We start from the raw sequence: 20,915 nt of genomic DNA, 5'->3' as shown, positions 1-20,915 counted from the left end.
ATTAATTCAATAACAGCATGCACTAAAAAAGGGCTGACAGATAGTGATTTGACGTATTAAATGTGTTGGCCTACTTCATCAGATCTTTTTTTTTTAAACTCATGCTCAACAAGGGGTGATCCTACAGCTTTTAGCCGTCTGATAGGAATTCAACACGATACCTGCAGGCAGTTTACTGTAACCTCCTTTGCCCCTGCTGCTATACAACATGTCAGTCAGGCCAAATGGAGCCGGCTCATTCAGGTACTGACAGGTGAGGTCTAGGAGGTGCATTGTTAAAAACACCTCAGCAATAGAAAGCTCCAAAGATTAAAACAACAAACCTCAATTTTATAGAACACCATCTTAAAGGGTTGGCTCTGGCAATTTTACTAAATCTTAAAAACAAAAGTGAAATGTAATTTGTCATTGCTGTGCGCAGCACAAACAAAACAAAATTCCATTCAACTCACAATTGGCTAACCCACTGAATAGATGCCGATGGGCTGTAAGGCGTCTTAAAAACCACTTAATTCAAGCTCAAGAACAAGCAGCGATGTATGCAGGCAATCTGCTCTAAGTCATTGTATGAGACATTCTCTACAATCTTGCCAAAAAACAAAAATAAACTCACCAAGCTGTCTGCCTGCTTAATGTAGTTTAGTTCTACTGTAGATTCTGGTTGTTGTATATCGTGGGTGACATCATGCCTGATAAGATTAAAATCCTACTAAAAACATGAACTGATAAAAGAAACGTTAAATGCATTCATTTGAATAATCCTTTTTTAACTATTTCAAACCGCAGCACCTGACTGAATGCCACCACTCGCCCTCAACAGCCTGTTGTATGCTTTCACAAATGTTCACAGTCGAAGCGCATTCAGCTGTGTGGCTTCGCACTCACCACCTGGCTGTGATGTGCTAATGGTAACTGCTGCAGCACTTCAAGCCTGACTGCCTTTTGTCTGTTCCGCCTCTTGTGCCATAGAGGTCACAATTTCTATCATCAGATATGCAGGGTGTGCGTATGTGAGAACCTCTCTTGTCACACGCGCATCATTGTCGTTATAGAGGAAGCGAGTCGAGACACAAAGCTGTTCAGCTTTCGCTCGGTGACAGATCGACCTGAACAAGGTTTCGATGAGTCTTTTTGTGGCAGGTTGTCGCTCATGTTCACCTCCCTTGTTGTGATTTCATTGCTTTTGGCAGTTGATGAAACGCACCTTTGCTCAATTTCATATCCAAACAGCAAACATTTTGACATACAGTGTGTTGAATGATGCTCTGTCTGTGCTCCAGTGTAAGTTAAACTAATAGTTCAACATTTGAGGTGGAAACAGCGAACAGTTATTGAAAGGAAAACATATTTAATACACAATGCAACAATGTTCATTGTCAATGTGGGTGGCATAAGGTTTCTCTCCAATGGCATGGTTTAAAAAGCTGATGGATGGGTGGAAAAAAAGATTGATTGCCAGAGGATTTGATTTTAGCGATCTGTTCTATAGCACAATTCATATACAAGCTTTAAAATTGCGATATGGTTTGAATGCTGCATTCACACCATTGTGGCAGTATGGGATAAACAATAGTTTTTTTTTTCAAACTCTTCCTGCTTGAGTCTGCATTCAAAACCGGTTCTCAATCCCAATGTGTCAAGTACCGGAGCTTGGTCAGTGCTCCTCTGCGTCTGACACAACGAGCTCGAAGGCACTCTGTGTATAAGACACACCGGGCTTGCAACATCCATCCAAGACACGTCTTAAACTGACGCTAGAGTGGTGCGTAGAGCCTCATAGTTTAAAGCTTAGGAACACTGACCAAGCTGCGGTATTTGACGCATTGGGGTGAGAATGTGTTGGCATTCGCACATGACACATAATGTGCTGTGCGTGCTTTGGAAGTAATAAAAACACGCACAGAAAACAAAACAGTGTGCTCCTTTAATTTGTGTAGAGTGAGGAAAACATTGCCATTGTCATCTGGTTGCTGTAATTTCATCCCCAATGAAGCTCGACAAGACAAGCCTGTCTGTGTGTCCAACAAACAAACATCTCATCAAAAGTGTCCCAGTAATACCACTATGTTTGCTCATTTCCTCTCTTTGGCACACAGGATCAGATCTGGACTTCAGTGCATTGGAAACTAATGAGGCAGCTCTCCACTTTCCCTCTCCACTTATGAACTGACTCCCAAGTATTTGGCCCAAAACACATGGCAGCTCTGTGGTTATTTATTTACTTTTTTTTAGACTTTAGAAAAACAGGAAATGAGAAGACACAAAAGTCATTGTGAATGGTTTTGTTGGACTTGTTGCTTTAGTGTGACTTTGATCTTGTTTCGGAGTATTAGGAAGGAAAGGGCAGGGGATGGTGAATGGTTTGTCAGGATGGTAACATGAACAGTGTAGAGCCTTTGTGTTGCAGCATGAGGTTTCGGCACTGATCTTTGACCCACATATCTAAAGGCTGGATTGTTTAGGTTAAGTGGTGTTCCTGGAGTTCCTTTTTTTTTTTCTTCTTAAATGTTCTTAAAACCAGACATTATTAAACCTAATTGATTTATTCTATTTATAGAAGTAATTTGAGGTCTGGTCAGGGTGGTTTGAATAAATATACACAGATTGATGAAATGCTGTTTTCATAAGAAGCATCTTTACGTTTTTTGCTATAAAGAGTATAGTTTAGGTATGCGTACATTTTCCAACATCTGTGGTTCCGCTGTTTTTAGTTACTGCAAAATTGTTATTATTACAAAAAACAGCCTCCCAAGGCTATTTTGGCATTTGCAACTTTATTTTTAACTAAGTCGACTCCCTCTCCACACAGAGCGTGACTGGGCTCTTAAACAGTACAAATATAAACTAAACTAGAGGATCTCTCAGGTTACGTGATTTATTTTTCCTTTTGCATTGTATTCATTCCTGTAACATGCACCTGCAACCTGTGGAAATGTTCCTGTAAACAAGGGATTTAAGTCCAGTTTAAAATGAGATGTTAAGATGGATGTTTGGACCGAGTCAAGAGAAGGACATCTCTGGCTTTAGATCTTTGACTGATACACTAATTTGACTACAGGTCCTGCATGATACCCGACAGGAGGATTTAAAACATTATAGCAACTAAATTCATGAGATATTGCAATTGAGGCAGATGTGATTGGACAATATGGATAAAAAGGGCTGCACTCTTCATTCATTCACCCAGTTTCTCTTTCTGTTGTGTCTTATCTCTTTCACATTTTGTTTTTATCCTGCTCCATGGGCTACATTATTATTAGTAGTATTATTTTAACTGACTTATTGTTAAGTCCTGTTAACATTCATTGACACTATCCCTGTGTTGGAATTAAAAAACTATAATATTTCACTGCTGTTGAGGGAAACTTATACTGGTGTGCATGGTGCCATCCTCTGGCTGCTGTGGTGAACTGCAGGAGTTAACTCATGTCAATGTGCATTTTGTGGTATTTGTACATTTTTAGCGATGTAACATCACATGGGTCAGACAATCATCTCACATTATATAGTAATTAATATTAAAATGTACTTTTTTATTTTTTTTATTATGGCCCACATGGTCTTTCATTAAAAGTAAGGGGAAGGTGGTAAATGATTTGTTTGCAACATAATTAAAGAAAACCACTGCAAGCATCTGTTGTTGAAACGCTGTGAGTTACAGAAATCCTGTTCAACATTATAATAGTTTTTAGACAGATTTTATTACATGAGGTGACACATTGACGTTTATATGAACATTATTTTTACATATTTGAAGTGCTACAAGTTTCCACCATTTTACTTACAGACTTATGATTTACCAAATAAACATCTAAATCATTTCTACATTCAAGGAAAGGACATGCAGTCAGATGTTTCCTATATAGTGCAAAACAGGTCATATGCAATTATTACCTTACTAATATAAATTCCTCATATATTGATCGATGTAAATACATACCTTATTTATTTATGTAGATGTTTTACACTGCAATAACAGCACTGCCTCTTACTCCATATTTTATTCTTAAACTGTATCATCGATGTTGGATATTTCCAGGTTTGACCTTTAACACATTTTCTCATTTCTTCTCAGGTTTTACCAGGCTTTCAACGGCACTAAATACCAATGGCAATATTCCATGTTTGTTTTTAAATGGCTGATTATAACCCAAAACCTTTTCGTTCAAGACCTTCAAACACAACCAGACACAACTAATGTAAGTGGTTTATATGACTCCTCCGCCACCAAAATTGCCTGGAACAAGTATATGATGCTCTTGTGGATTTAAGTTTTTCTACATTTGCACTTTATATGAACAAGAAACTCAACATTTTGCCAGGTTAATGTATTAGTTGATGTTTTTCTTTTTGTTAATTATTCTTTTAATGGTCTATTCACCTTTGCTTGTCGTGTTACCACTACTGCCGGCCTTGTTAATCCTTCATGATGTTGAACAATAATTTAATCTATAAGTGTGTGGGGGAATTTCTGCTTGGGCATCTCAAAAAGCCTTGGGCAGGCTCTGAAAACATCTCATATTACAACTTTAAAACTCTCTGGTCAAACCTAAAATGATGATAATAATGATAATATTTGTAGAGATAGTTGGTTGCTTGACCTTTGCACATAGATCCCAACTACAGGAAGCCTTTCCCTGTTTCAATGCTATGCGAGTGCCTCCCTGTATCCACTGAGCTACACAGGGCATAGAGCCAATAACTGGCCTGTTGAATTCAGTGCTCTCCCCACTGAGCTTGTGTCCACAGCAGTACAGGGACGAGACTCAGGCGACCTGCCACACCGACCACAGCGTGCCCAGCGTGATGCTGTAGGCCACCACGGCCACCAGGTAAACTCTGAATAGCAGCACGTCCAGCACGTAGCCAACCTGCAGCCACTCCTTGGCAACTTCCCGGCACCTGTCCCTCTTCTCCAGGAAGTGGCGTATCGCTGTCACTTCGTGCAGGATGTTGTCCATGACGGGCGGGGTGGGGTCCCTAGATGGGGGCAGACCCAGTCCGATCAGCCTGACTTCTCTGTCATGGTGGCTGGGCCTTCGGCCTATCTCACAGGTGTGGTGGAGGGGGCATTGGGCTGCAGGATGGGACAAGGACAGGCTTCATATTGCTTAATTTTGTAGTTTTTTATGATTAGATTACAAATCTGAATACACTTTTGCTTAATGGCACAAGAGTGAAACACCGCTGTTGTAGGCTACTGCACATGCGTTCACCTGCACCTTACCAGTCCCATAGTTGTTGTCCTTGTAGTGCTCCAGGTCGGTGCCCTGGGAGGACAGTGTAGGGCAGAGGCTGTGCTTCTTGTGGATGCAGAAGAGGACCGGAGCTCTTTCCAGCACCAAGTACTTCACCCAGTGGGGCACAGGGGGCTGCAGGTCCTGCTTGTGGACCAGACGCACAATCAGGACGGTTTCTGTCAGGCTGATCACTAGCAGGGCCATGCAGACCACGAAGTACACACCTAGAGCACAGGTAAAATGAGACAAGGTGTTTGATGTTGATCCCCTCACAGATATTCCATAAAAGCAGATAGCAGTATAATGCTCCATACTTTACATATCTAAATTACTGCGTTTCGGTTGGTTGCAGGTTGGATCCCAGGCTATTTTTGGAGATTTTATCTTAGAATTTGCGTGTGCGTGTTGTACTGTTAAAGACCTACAGTAACTTTTATGAGGATGTGTCCCTGCCTTCCAACTAATTCATGCTGCGATAGTCTCCAGCCCTCCAAAATCCTGAAATTGGTGCTTGAATTTAGCATGAGTGCACTCTCAGAACTTGTTTTGCCCTCACCAATCTGTCTCTGCATGACTTGCAGAGTACTTTTTTTTTTATTTTCACATTAATTTAGAGGTAAAATGAGATATTTTAAAATCATACGCTGACACTCCTTGCAGAAATCATGTTCTGAATTCAAACTGCTGATAAGCAGTAATACATCCCGGTCACCTATCAGAGGGGTTCCTATGGCAGTGGCAGGCAGAGTGTCAGATACAATGATGAGGAAGACAGAGTAGCCCAGCAGCAAGGTGATCTTGAAGGAAACCCTCTCTCCACTGTCTGGTGGCAGATAGAAACCCACAATGTCCATCACCATCAAGAAGATACTGGGCAGCAGCAGGTTCACGGTGTAGAACAACGGCCGCCGCCGGATCACCACCTGGGAAATGTAGGTTTATGTCAAGTCAAAATGTCAGATTTAAAAGAAGGCAGGACATGATTAGCTTAGCATATCATTAAAAAAAAAACAGGGAAAAAGCTAACATGGCTCTGTCCTATGTTAGTTAGTTAGCCTGAACGTTAGTGTTTGTGTGTTTGTTTGCGCGCGCCTGAATTATGTGATCAACGCTGGCTAATTGAAATCGCATAGCAGTTAGCCGCTGAGCTAGCAGGGTAACGATGCTAACTGCTCAGTTGGTATATTTTAAGTTTATGTAAGTTTAGTATAGGTTTATTTTAAGTCAGTGACAGTAGACCCGTCGTTGGAGTCAAAGGTCAGAGAGACCCTTCGTTGACCAGAAAAGCTGCATGGGTCATCTGATGAATACACCCGTTGGACCTGTTACCACCGCATGTGCACCGCATGTGCTCTTTACGTTTCAGTTGTTAAACTCTTGCCATTGACGGGTCATCTGTCAACGCTTTTGACCTTTGAGTGTACAACAGTGTTTCCCTGATTTTATTTGTTTTCCTTTTACAAGAGGGGAGTGAAGAGAGGAGAGGGCTCCTACTTATCTTTTCAGAAACTAAGGTTTTATTATGTTTGGCTTCATACAAAGGTCAATTCACACCCCTGTGAGGAAAGCATATCAACCAGGTCACCGTGACGCATGAAAGCTGTCGATCTCTAAGACAATTGACCAATTCCATCGCAGAGATATTAACGTTACATATTATTTGGATAGGATTCCCTTAAGAAACATCATAAATGTATGTTATTTTATCATTAAAAATGCCATTACATTTAAATACATTAACACTGTTTTACATTGTGGTGATGCAAGTTAATTTATGTTCAATAAAAGTGTATTTCCTAAATCTTAAGACACCTCATATGTAAGCTAGACAGACATTTCACCACACACATCTTAAAATCGTTATTTCAAATACTTACATGGAACTTCATCTCAGCATAATAGTCGTCATTGTCAACACTGAAGATCTTGTAGTTGGACAGTATGTGGAGCAGCTCCCACTCTCCTTGGTTCATGAAGACGCTCTTGTCCTCCCTGAGCTCCTCGGGGCTTCGCATCAGGGTGATGTTGATGTCATCAACTACAGATCGAACACAATGTCGGGAGCAGCGTGAAACGGCCATGGCAACAAGTTACCTTTCTCCCTCCACTCTGTTCTCTCAGCGCATGTCACAGCGGGGGAGAGTTCACAGATGCACAGGACAGAGCGGTTGTTTCACTCAAGTCTTAATGAGAAGAGTTGAAGACAGAGGCGGCTGTTGTTGTCTGATGCCAGTGAATATTTTTCAATAGGAATGCACCGGTCAGTGTTTGTATGCCTTACTGTGTGGAAGGGACCGGGATCTTTCTTTATTGTGTCAGGAAACAGCAGGCGTGATTTAAACACTGCTATCCTAACTTTGTAAAACAAGAAAGAATTAAAATTATTAAAATAATGAATCAGCAACTTGATTAAAAGAAGTTGCTGGTGTAAACCTTTTTAATGTGGCAACAAATTGGTCAAAAGTTACACAGGAATTACATTCCAGTATATTACGTATGTAGCATATAAACTACAACCTAAACTAGTAAACATAGAATAGAATTGAATTGAATAGATCGGCCTATTATCACCCATATCCAATCGAGCTATTTTTGTCAGGATCGTCATGATATTGGTGCATCCCTATTTTTCACCATTTTGACAGAATTAAATGAAAAGTAGCATAACGGCAGATTATGTGTCATTGAGAGGGCTGCAGAGGAATGTGGATAATGTGAAGTACCCGTAAATACTCCAAAAATGTTAATTATGAGCTCTAGAATGGGGAATGTACTGAGAGCCTAATCTATCATGGTTTTAGTTTGGTAAAGGGTTTTAGTATAAATATTTTTGAAAAGACTGCTATTATATTATTTTGTATAAGTCTGGAATCTTTTTTTCTAAGTAATTGAAAACATTACCCAAGTTGTAATGAGCCGTGATCATCCTTTAATGCAGGTTTAAGTCATTAATGTAAATATGTTTCTAAAGGAAGTCGGTTCCATTCTGTGCTCATTTTGAAGTTAAAACAAAGCTAACATTACCATACCTAATTACAGCTATTGCATTGTACAGCGCCAACTGGAATCTATCTTCAATCATTATTATCTAAATGGAGACCTTGTTCTAAGAAACCAAAACCTCAAACCTTCCTTAAAAAGCATGTTTTGTGGCTTTAAAAAAACCAAATATATCTTACATTAAACAAGCAAATGCAGATCCTGAATATGATTTTTATTTCTGTACGCAGAATTTAACCGAAGACCCTGTTAAAACCAACCGATGTTTGGGATTTCCTGAAAGCTTGTAGTGTTGACGCTTTAAACCAAAATAAATGTTCAATCACATCGTAAATGAGGGTGAAGAAAGTGATGAATGCACTTACTGGTATGTAGCCAGCTCTGGAAGGTGAGGCTGCATTTCTGGACATCAAATGGAAAGTTGTAGATGTTGAGAGTGCAGGCTGTGACCACCTGGATGGGCTTGTAGTTGCGCACCAGTCCGTCATGTGTCACGTAGACATAAGGTATGTCTGGAGACTTCCCCACGTCTACGCTGCAAGTCAGAGACAAACATGTCAACAAAAACTTGTTCAGAAGCAAAGACGGATGCTGATAGAATAATAGAAGGAGCAGAAGTGATGGCGTCAACAGAAGCAGTTCTTACAACTCATTGATGAGGATGTCAGGCACCCACACATTAGCAGTAGGTATAGAAACCTGTTTGACTTCATCAAAGTCTTCTGGGTTCCACACCAGGAATTCATCCGTCCATGACTAAAGTATTGTCGACAGGAAGAAGCTAAATTAGTGATGATTTGATATGGATTTTTGCGGGATAGAGTGTAAACACATATAACAATCGTGTCTCAGTAACAGATGTTATATTTAGACTGTAAAGACATCAGGCTTTGAAGAGGAATAAGATACACAAATATCGCACAATTAAAACCTTACAAATTTACAAATGTAATCACAAATTACACTGAGTTTGCTATTATATTTATAAGAAATTGGTTAAATGGATCACATATTTGATAGTGTAATAATGCAGTAAATAAAGCTATGTTCCTGATGTAGCATCTGGCAACTTACAGTACATGTTGTGATTTTGGGAAATTCTTTTGTCTTACCTGTCTGTACCATACATACGTTGTTAACACCTGGTTCTTCTCATCCTGTAGTGAAATAGAAGACATCAGAGTTTTAGAAAAATTATTTTAAAATTGTATTTTAATACATCAATTTATTTGATGTGCTGATTGCATATTTAAAGAGCATTTAAATGTAACACCCACATGTCAATCGGGTTATTTTTTAATAAAGCTTCAAATGAATAGTTCAAGAATATGCTCTGATGTATTACAAACACTTAATAGTTGGGATGCATCAATACTAACGTTGGATATTGTGCCGAAATACAGACTCAAATGCTAGATTCAATATTGGTGACAATGGAGCGGATCTATTCAATTCAAGTGTTTGTTTACATACTATATTCATTATACACTGGAATTTTAATTCCTGTTTACATTTTGACAAATTAGTTGCTACATTTATCGTTACAGATTTAACCCCACCATAAAACGCTGATTAATATACCCTACGCCTTTCAAAGACCAGCCAACAGGCCTGAAAAACAACAACCAATTTTTGCCACAGGGACCGTAGGAGGTTAATCCATTCGTTCTGCTGTTTTAATATAAGTGTTACTAATCAAATATAAACCTGTACAGCCTCAATGAGGTTTGAACGTTTGTATGCGTGATGCAAATAATTATGCAGATGGGAAATATAGAACAATAATTAAAGGAGTCCCGATATGCACAGTAGATGATATACATAAAACTGCACAGTAGTTCACTGTTGGCAGGTTAGTGTAACATTCAGGAAGTGTGTAACTCACCACATTGAGGATGGAGTAAACCATGAGGTCTATGGCCACTATAGTGGACGTCCTCCAGTCTTTCACTGGTCTCACTCCCTTCTTATAACCCGCATTCAAAAACTCAGATATCCGCACTAATGTGGCGTTGGCAAATCTTCCTGGGCTGCTGCCCAGTTTCTTCACTGAAAACGTATAAAATATGAATCATGTTATGTGCACTGACATGGAGAAGTCAAACATAGTATTTGTCTCATATTGTCAGCGAGAGAGGTACATTAACAAAAAGTTATGAAACACATTTAAATATATGCATCAATAGGCCTATGTGTAAGTTAAACATGCTTCAACATTATAAAGCAGATATTTTTTTCTTCGTGGAATAAATAGCTAATAAACTCTGGCTGATTTAAATATTTCTGAAATGTAAATAGGGATTTAAGCAATTGCAAATTACTGTACAAAGATAGAACTTTTGGTGCTTTGTGACAGGCGATTGCGGAAAAAAAACTTAGTGTGGAACCCATGCCTATGTATATATATATTGTTTTACCACCCAACACGTTAACAGGAATCGATAAGAGAATCAATAAAAGTTTGATAAGAGGAATCGATATTGGATTCGGTATCGCTAAAATCGTATTAATGCTGCATTCACATGAAATCAGGCAGATCGTAGATGAAAGATGAACACTTTCTGGACAGCACAGGAAAAACAGCATTGGATGGCAGGATGGCAAAACCTCCTATTCCTATATATTCAGTAACAGTTTCTAGCTGGTTTAAACAATGACACTTGAATAAATAGAACGTGCCACAGTATATTGAACTACATTTTAAATTGACATGCTCTGAAATGTAATATATTTCATACTACTAACTTTAAAGCAAGATTACCCCTCTGGTTGATTTTATGTTATCATTTTTATTTTGAATTTTCACTACTATTTTCCTTCTTTTAGCTCTGTGGTACACAAATGTCTTTAAAAAATGAATACAAAAAAAATGTAACATCTATATTTTAATACTACATACTGCATATAGTGACACAATGGCGTTAATCCCTAATGGCTTGGTATGGCTATTATTGTTCTTTAATATAATAATGCCATATCTAATATCAAGATAATTTTCTCAAATTAACTAAAATAATTCCGTTTTGTAAACTATGATTCGAACAATTTTTCCAAAATATGTGAGTAATATTTAAGCAATTACCTCTAATATTGCAGTCAGACCACAGAGTCAAAATAACATATATTAATATACACCTTTTCTCAGACATCAAAAGGGTTTATGACAAAAATTTTGCTGGCAAGTAAGAGTTAAGGGACTTTGTCATGATAAGGTAGGCCAACAGTCAAGTATTTGAAAGCATATATTGTAGTAAAACAGAAGCTGCTGTACCTGTGCAGGCTCTTGATGCTCCTTGAATAAGAAGGAAAATGAGTGCAGTCCAGGCTGATGACAGTCTCATGGTGCCAGTTCACCTGTGTTTTCTTCGCCCGCTGTGGAAGTCTGACTGACGCTCTGATGAAAGGCCACGGGATGCCTCACACCCATGTCCTCCATATCCATCCACTTTATTCATCACTTCGCTCGCATCCACTTTCAAAACCTTGTTAGTGTCACTCAGCTCATAGCCGTCTGCGCTGACGCCACTCCTCCGTGTTCAATAAAGCACCCGCTCTCAGAGATAAATGGAGCTGAAAGACTGCAGAAATGAAAGCTAGTGACCGGATCGTATATCACGTCTGAGTGATCATCTAATTAAGTAGTATGCCAACATCAGGCCAGTGTGTTATAGTGATTTAGCACAATTAAGAGACTGTTAGGAAAGAGTGTCAACTAACTTACTGCAGCAAAGTTTCAGCGTTTAATGTCCTCTATCACATAAAACATAGTTGCCTGCTTTACTTTACTTAATGCTGAGATCCCAAATATTGAAGGTTGCCATTATTGAAAGGAAATTATTTGATCAAATGAGATTTAGTTTGCCAGTTGTGTGCTCGCCAACAACATTTGAATAAAAACACTCCACTGACACAACATGGCCAAAAGTATGTAGACGCCTGAACATCCCTGCCATATGTGACAGCTGAACATTTATTCTATGGGCATTCATATGCCTCCAATAATAGCCTCCCCTCTTTTAGGAAGGCTTTCCACAAGTTTGCATGTTCATTTGAGTCATGGCAGCAGTTTCCACTCTTGTTTTACTCACTATCAAAGGACACCAGTATGAGGGAATTTGCACTTGTTTATCTAGAGGGTTGCTTTACGTCTGACCATGCTTTCTTTGGATTTGTTTGTGCCTGGCTGAATAATAGCTAATGTACAGAAACATCCCAGAAGAACTGAGAATCATCCCCCATATACCGTCCATTCCGTCTGTAAAGCTCCGATGCCAACATTTTCATACGGATGTATTTGGTGGCCTACCTTTTCAGCTTTTCACAGTGCAATTAACATGAGCATGAACACTGCAGCCTCTGAGGGCTCATAGCTGTCTTCCAAAATGTTTATATAGACCGTTTTATCATGACTTGGTGTAAATCAGAAATATGAATAGGCAGGTTTCTGGTTGGTTTGACTTTGTGAGGCTTTTATTATCACTTCTGTTCTGTATTATCGTCACAAAACAATACACTTAAGGGATGTTATTTTATTTCCAAAGAACAGATGCAGTCATATTGAGATGAAAGTCACATTCACAACAATGTCGATACACAAAGCTTTGAACTTAATATACAGCCATTTGTTACCTCATACAGACAGTAATAAAGTACTGACTAAACATTTATCTTCAGCTTAGTTGCATAACATCATGTAACCAGATCCACTGGAAGAAGAGGTTCGCAGATACTGTGAAAATTGCATTAATATGGATCTTTCCACCGGCAAGTTTGCTATGACGCACTTTTGATATTCTAGTCATGACTATTAGGAAACCAACAGGGAATGGAGACACAGCAGCTGAGCTCTGAATGGGTTTTATTGATCTATTTTGTGGCAGTGGGATGGAGATAAAAGTGTGAATACAGTATCATAGCATCACACTGGCACTGAGGATTTTCTCCAGAGAGCTGCTTTATTATACGGTATCTTTGAGTCAATCTTCAGTGTCGGGAATTCATGATAACCGATGCGAAACAATCATGTCTCAAGCTATAATGTTGCTCTACAGCGGCAATGCAATATCTGGAGGTTAGGCGAGCAGTGAAGGATAGGTCTATTTTCAGACAACACGAATTGTATTGTTGTAGTTTTGGCAATCAGTATTGGTTATAGTCAATAGCTGAGATGACATGATGACATTGCAAAAAAAAGGTGAGAAAGCACGAAACATGATCAGATAAGACATATGCCAAACATTTATTTAAAAGATAAATTAAAGGCAAACAGTAAAATGATTCCCCAAATTATCCATTGTACACATTCATCATAGTTTACAGGTGGATTTCATGCTTCAACTTTGACCTACTGTGATCATCAGTCTTGAATGTTCAATGACATGAGACGGAAGTTGGGGTGTTGGAGGGATTTGCACAACAATCAACGTTTGCATTAGAGAATCAGAAGAGTAATAGACATGGTTTATAAAGGCCACCTACAACTTGTATTAATATGATGCAATGGTTACAAAATGCGTGTGCAACTTAGGTGCTCTGCCTGAACTTCATTTATATTCTGGTTTGTTTACAACCTGATCAATATTTGATTGCTTGTGTTTCTTACACCTTCTCTTTTGATTAGCGCAAAGTTACCACTACTACAAAACACACAAAAAAAAATAATTATAATCAAACAGTATATTTTAAAGGCATTCGTTAAATATTGGCACACAATATAAAGTATATCCTGTTCTATGCAATTCTAATTAATAACTTTTGTGGAAGGGAAATTAATTATGACCAAAATACACTTGTCTGCGATAACAATCCTCCATTCCTTTCTTTGCATTGAAACATACTTAGGCTTCTCCACCAGACTACAGCAATGCATCCCAAATCACTGTAAAAAACATCACAAGCCAGAAGTTCTTTCACAGTATTCAAATAATCATTAAGTCTCTGATAATGCGGTCAGGCAAAGCTCCAACTGGCCCAGAGCATCAGCAGCGTACTGGCATACGAGGCCAGAACCAAGAGGTAGAAGCGGAACAGGAAGCAGTCGAGCTTCGAGCAAAGGGCCAGCCATTCAGCCTGAACCGAAGACTCACTGTCCTCCTGGGACAAAGCCAGGTGGAGGGAAACCAGCTCCTGGAGAAGCCACTCCAGCCCAGATGGAGCATCCTGGATCTCATTCAGGGACAGCAGATCTTCCTCCAGTGAGGGTTCAAACTCATAATCTGGTTTGAAATGTCAACAATATGAATATAGATGCAGGCAGGTTCTCTAATTACATTTGTACAATTGAAAGCAATCATTATGGGACAATATTAATATTCCTGACATCGATATTGTGTTCCTCTCGAAAAGGCTTTCACCAGACTGGATGAAAAACAGCCCCCCCCCCCCCCCCCCCCCCCCCCTCCGTATCATTAATGGAAAGCTTTCAGATGGAATATATCAGAGAGATAAATAATTGCACAACCACTCTGACTTTGCAACTCTTTTTAAGAGAGTCTTACAAATACTTTAGTCAAATCTCCACAAGCTGAAGCATACGATGAGTTTAAGGTCATCTTAGCCTTAAGACGATTTCATAATATTAATTAAGCACAGAACTGTGGTTGCACAGCTTCATATTTATACTTTCTAAAATGCCTCGCCTGTGTTCTTACACCCTTCAAACTGTGTTTTTTGCAAACCGACTTTTTGATTTGGTGAAGCATTAAGCAAAACACACACTGTGCTATCACTGCGTCAGCGGGACATCTGCAACATCAAACGTCTTTGAGCTCGTAGCTTACCTCCGGAGGGGTTGATGTGATCGAGGGTCCTAATGGAGGTTAAAGCGCTCTCTGTGAAGCCATGAGCAGCTGAGCCGTACTTGTCCAGCAGGCAGGCAGACACTGACATTTGCCTGACCTCCTTCTCACTGTGGTGGAGCAGCTTCACCACCAGAATAGACTTGATCAGGCTGAGCATCAGCATGGCCATGCACACAGCGAAGAACACGCCTGGGTGGAGATGGGAGGGAAAACAGAAAAGCTTGTTGCACAATAGCTAGATTACGGCATTTTGGAATTAGAACAATCACCTTTCTGGTTGCAATAACTGTAAACTGTACAGAAGCAGTACAAAATGTACTGTCCATTTAATGTTGTACATGTATACCTAACAGACACACTTGTGTCTAAAACAAAGCTAAATGAATATAAGGGTTAAACTGAAATGATCTAAGCAGCAAACAACACCTATGAGTGGAGTATTGACCGCTGTGGCGGGCAGTTCATCTGTCAGGTTGACTCGGAAGAGGGTGTAGCCCAGGAGTATGCTGATCTTAAAGGCTATGCGGGTACCGCTGCTTAGAGGCAGGTAGAAGCTGATCACATCTACCAGCATGAGGAAGATGCTGGGGATGAGCAGACCCACCACATACAGCAGGGGGCGCCGGCGGATCAACACCTGAATGAAAGATGAGGGCAAAGAGGCAGTAATCTGATAACGCTATAGCAGAAATAATATGAATTATTCAATCTAATGTTCCCTCTAGTTGTGTCTAGCCGTGCAGATAGTATTGCTTTCATTTGTCTTAGTTTTGATCTTTCTTCAAACAGATCTTTCTTGAGTTCAGTTAAAATCAACATTTTTTAAGATCTGGAATGGAACAAAAGCATTTTCCATCAGAAACCCCTTTCATATGACATGGCTACCTTTAGCACCAAAACTGCCACAATGTAACAATATCCCAGTGAGCCATGAAATGCTCCATTGTCAGACAGCCTTTCGCTCTTTCAGCTGAATAAATAGCAGCCATCCCTGCTCTCCACCTGCAATGGGCAATGGGGCCATTTCCCTCACCACTAACAAGAAGTCCATTGATCAGGCAGCCACTGAGACAGTCTCATTATGGTTGCTCACCCTCCCCTGTCTATCAGCCTCCCTCTCTATCTGTCTCTTTACTTGCCACAAACAGCCTCCGTCCCATCATTTGGCATTAGCCCACTAGCCCGATCCATGAAGGTCGCGGCCAATTGCTTTACACTTTACAATTCCTCCGCACAGCGTGGAGGGGAGGGCGGGGGGGGGGGGGGGGGGGCAACCCACAGAGCGGCTACAGTTTAGAGCTCACCATCGATAAGCAATCACAGTGCAGACACACTCTCTGACATTACTTTAACCCCCTTATTCAAATCCATTCCCCCCTGCGTTAATGTGCTGAATGCACACGATTGAGACATTGATGCACATACGTTGAACTGGATGTGGGCGTAGTCGGTGTCGTCTTGGTGGATTTGCCAGTAGCTTGAAGGAATGGACAACAGTTCCCATTCTCCGTCATTCATAAACTCCCTCTTGTCATTAGCAATGGCCTCTGCACTCCTCCACAGCGCCAGGTCTATTTCCTTCACTGCAAGAGAGAGCGATAATGCAGGATAAAAAGGAAAGCAGTAAATATCTTTTATCATCAGCACACAGATGGTGTGTTTGTATGGATTTCTTCCTGGTACTTCAGTTTTCCCTACCCTGTCCAATAACATGCAAACAAGGTGAATTGGAAATTGTATCTATTTCATTAAGTTGGAAAGGGCTTTCTGAGGGTGAGGTAAAGTGGCTTTTTGCCACCTAAAAAAAATCAGTATCAGTTAAAGTGTACGCTATATTCAGAATATTTTCATCATTTTAACGTGCTGTCAGGCAGCCATTTGTGAAGGGCTTGAGAAATTAGCATTTTGATAGACATATGTATCCTACTTGGGCCAAAATTTGAATTTGAATACGGAACGCCACTGGGAAGCTACGGAATAATGTAAAAAAATAAAAATAAAAGATGTACCTGCCCTTTAAGGTGTTGAAGAACAACCAGGCATATAGAGGAGTCTTACTGGAAAGCTACTGGTGGGCCCTTGATTATACGACTGATTAAGCTCCATTCTCTGATGAAGACTGTTGAAAGCTCTGGAAAAAGCTATTAACACTGACTAAAATGTGTTTTTCCTATCTCCCCTAAGGTTTGGGAGGTTCCAAGATCAGGTAGTTGCACCATATTCCTCATGGGTAGCGCAGGTATAAACCTCTACTCTGCAAATACAAATTTAATTGAATTGGCTTACAGACCACCAGCTGATCACAGGCAGGAAACACACCTGAGTGAAGCCAGCTGCGGAAGGTGAGGCTGCAGTTTTGCTTGTCGAATGGAAAGGCGTACATCTCCAGGCTGCAGGCCAGCACCACCTGCATGGGTCGGTAGTACTTCACTGAGCCAGAGGAGTTGACGTATACATAGGGGATCGGTAGGGACTTCCCCTCGTCCACACTGGGAACACACATGGAGGAGAGGGGGGACAACAGGACATAGACCGGTCAGGCTGTAGTGGCCATTTGGAGGGCCAAGTGCTATGAATGAGCACATGTGTATGGCCTCTGTGGAGGTTTACTATCAATTAGATTTAATAAGAAGTGAATTACAATTATCACAAATACGTAGGACAGAAGCAGAGAAGAGAATATCAATAAGAGGAACGATTATACAATTTATTATACAACCATTTTCAGCCAAGGCCAATAGTTAGCCATGTTATGGGACCAGAATGTGTTTTTTGCCCGTTTTAGACCATTTACTACAAATCATGCCGACAACATAACATAACATTATTGCTGAATATTTTTCAATGCATTCTGTAGTGTGTTTTTCTGGGGTTTCTTCCGTGATTGAAGGCATTATGTTTTCAGACTGTCCCCCCCCCCCCCCCCCCCCGTCCATTTCATCCTCGTGAACTCAGCACGTCAGCAACGCCTGGAGAGAATGTCTTTAAATCTGGCACAAACTCAACTGATTAGAATTTGGTGGGGAAATGTCACAGTGACCTCATAAAACACACTTTTGGCCATAACTCAATAATTAATTTGCAATGAATGTAAATTCTTATCTTATAGAAGGAAATTATGAAGTGATGACATTTTGGACAAAGATGGTCATGAATTTAAACTGCAACTTCACTGGTTGGAAGAGGCAAATAGCCGCAAGGCGGCAATTCTAGTTTATATCTGTTAGACTGTTATTTATCAACTTGTAGATATACTTTTTAAAATCTCTATGGGGAGCAAGTAAGGCATTTTTTAATTCTACTTATATTTGCTTTAATTTAAGGGTTCAAAGCTCAGGGTTGGGCATTAGACCAGGGTCTCTGCAAGTGGAATTTTTTAGTTAACTGGAATCAATGGAGGTTAATAGCTACTTGAAAGGTTGGAAAACACATTCCTTCAGACCTTGGTTCTACTGAAGGACACTGTAGACTGAGACTAAAATATTTTTGAAGGGATCGTTTCAGTAATTTCGTACAATTCACTAACGATAACATCAGGAATCCAGATGGCATCAGATGACAGTGAGATCTCATTGATGCCATCAAACTCCTCTGGGTCCCAAACCAGGAACTCATCTGTCCAGATCTGAAAGCAGAGCAGGATGTTTGTGTTACAATTATACAGTTTAGGAATGTCAATGGGAAATCAAATAATTACTAAATAATTTAAAGCAAAAATTAAACTTTAGTGCTTGATTTTTTTGTAATCCAATCGATACTACATAATTCACACGTGTGTAGTTATTGTAAATTCACAAGATTTGCAGCATATAGTCAAGAAATGATTAATTGAAAACGCACTGTGTTGCATAAGTTGTTTAAAGCTTAAGGTAGAAGTCGGTCACTGAGCAGGTAGGTAATTACAGCTGTTTTCATTTTAAAAATGTGTTTTTTAGGAAAAGGCTTGTTTCCTGAAGCTTTAAATAAGGAGTCAAAAGGAAACTGAGACGCCACCCACCTGTCTTTGCCAAATACTGGTAGTTATGCTCTGGGTCTTTCCATCCTGCAGAAAGGAGAAAACCGTAATGATACCTAACAGATGATTTTAAATTGAGGCTACGTGTGGACTTTGATTAGAGTGCTTTCACAGCATGCATACCACGTCAAGGACGGACTGCAGGATGAGGTCTATGTAGATAGTGGTAGGAGTGGTCCAGTTGTGAACAGGTCGAACTCCGCAGTCATATTTCCTGAGGAGGGTCCTGGTCAGCTGGTTCAGAGCTGATCTCTTTGGCTTCTCCGGCACACATTCAGCCAGATGAGCTGAAAGACAAAGGTAGAGAACCACCAAGACCAGCTCCAGGTTCACTGTGTGGCAATGTGCTTGTGGTAATTTGATTAATTGCTAATTTGTTTAGTGATGAAGCACAAAACTGTAAAGTGGGGGTCTCGGGGTCTCTTACCCAATTAGTCCAGCCTTGCTAAAAGGTTTTGGGATGCATCAGTTGCTCCATTTAATATGTTACAGCATGCGTACTGGTGGTAAATGTGTTGTTAATGATTGAAAGTTTATCACATTGTTACATTGACAGACCTAATAGAAATTAAGTTTATGTTTTTATCAGTCAGGATTTTTTTAAAGACAAAACACTTTACATGTGGGCTTTGTATAAATGTACAATTCTGAAACTTTTTATACAATTATATGTATTTGCTTACAATGGTGGTTGTGGTGCTTCAAATGCAATAAGTTTTAAAACAGTACGGTTTGGAAATTGAGAAATGAGTAAAACTGAGTCTGTGAGAGAACGGACCAAATATAAGTAAAATAAGCAATGAGTCATAGAGCTGCCACACTAAAAAAGAGCAAACTATTTTGTTCAAACTATCTAAAAACTTTATAGCCAACTTTATTTTAATGGGAAATTTTACAAAGCAGAAATGGTTGCAATAAAACCATGCAGGCTATTTTAAACTTACAGGTGAATACCTCTATTCATGGAAATGCAATTGTCTTGTATCTTTAGCCAAAAGGAGCAGCTTACCTGAGAGCAACAGAGTCAGCCAAATGAGAGACATCAAGTTAACAGAAATCAGCCTTCCAAAAGACAGATGTTATCCAGATGTCACATCAAAACATCTCCTCTGTCAACACGAAAATATCCACAGTTTCAAGAGTAGCGGTACTCGGTGTAGGGGAAGAACAATGAACAGGGTAGTGCAGACATTTTGGAGGCGCTGGTATTGATTTTCCACTGCCCGGGTAAGGTGATACATATAATAATGACTCCCTGAAGGGTTGTTTAGTGCCAGTGTATTGCTTCATTACAGAGGAGCATAAACACTTAGGTATCTGTTATTTTAAAGGTGTTTTAACCCAGCTGAACACACCAAATGGAGGATGTCATGGTGCGATCTAAACTTCCAATCAACTAGTTGTTCCATCTCCTTTCCTTCTTGTGAAGTTTCTCGTATTTACAGTTCTCCCTTAACTTCCCTAACGCCTTTATTCAAAATCAAGATCACAAAGCTTCCAAAGATACCAAAAGTGAGAGTAATGTGTTTGAAATGATGCACAAGACTTATAGACTGCATTCAAAATCTTACTTTAGTAAAAGTAAAAAAGTGTTAGCAGCAAAATACACTAAAAGTACCAAAGATTTTATTATTGGATTGATGCATTTATGTGTTCATCACCTTAATCTTGCAGCTGGATGGGGTTCATTTGAATTATTACTTTAAATACTGCTGCCTAGCATAACCTATAGCCTAATAACACATCATAATCTATTAGTTAATTTACAATTTATATCAATGATAGGTAGGCCTAACTACATTTGTTAAATAAATGTAGTGGAGTAAAGTGTTCAATATTTGCCGCTGAATTGGAGTGTAA

General features: G+C 39.7%; 2 protein-coding genes across 2 annotated transcripts; both read right to left on the bottom strand.

Annotated features, from left to right (window-relative positions):
* Positions 1 to 4,766: 4,766 nt before the first annotated feature.
* Positions 4,767 to 11,682, bottom strand: htr3a (5-hydroxytryptamine (serotonin) receptor 3A; the record flags this gene model as incomplete). Its single annotated transcript, XM_079171297.1, has 9 exons — positions 4,767 to 5,077; positions 5,228 to 5,464; positions 5,953 to 6,163; positions 7,118 to 7,278; positions 8,606 to 8,775; positions 8,887 to 8,996; positions 9,353 to 9,397; positions 10,126 to 10,289; positions 11,595 to 11,682. 9 exons carry the CDS (start codon positions 11,680 to 11,682, stop codon positions 4,767 to 4,769), a joined length of 1,497 nt encoding a protein of 498 aa, XP_079027423.1.
* Positions 11,683 to 14,189: 2,507 nt separating this feature from the next.
* On the bottom strand, positions 14,190 to 20,098 carry htr3b (5-hydroxytryptamine (serotonin) receptor 3B; the record flags this gene model as incomplete). Its single annotated transcript, XM_079171922.1, has 9 exons — positions 14,190 to 14,455; positions 15,020 to 15,229; positions 15,467 to 15,677; positions 16,466 to 16,623; positions 17,360 to 17,529; positions 18,556 to 18,665; positions 19,038 to 19,082; positions 19,179 to 19,342; positions 20,065 to 20,098. The coding sequence occupies 9 exons, from the start codon at positions 20,096 to 20,098 to the stop codon at positions 14,190 to 14,192; spliced, it is 1,368 nt and encodes a 455-aa protein (XP_079028048.1).
* Between the last annotated feature and the right edge of the window lie 817 nt (positions 20,099 to 20,915).

The sequence above is a fragment of the Pholis gunnellus genome (assembly GCF_910591455.1).
Source record: "Pholis gunnellus genome assembly, chromosome: 13".
In the NCBI taxonomy this organism is placed as follows: Eukaryota; Metazoa; Chordata; class Actinopteri; order Perciformes; family Pholidae; genus Pholis; species Pholis gunnellus.
Note: the sequence above shows the minus strand (reverse complement) of the source record. Positions and strands in the feature narration are given on the sequence as shown.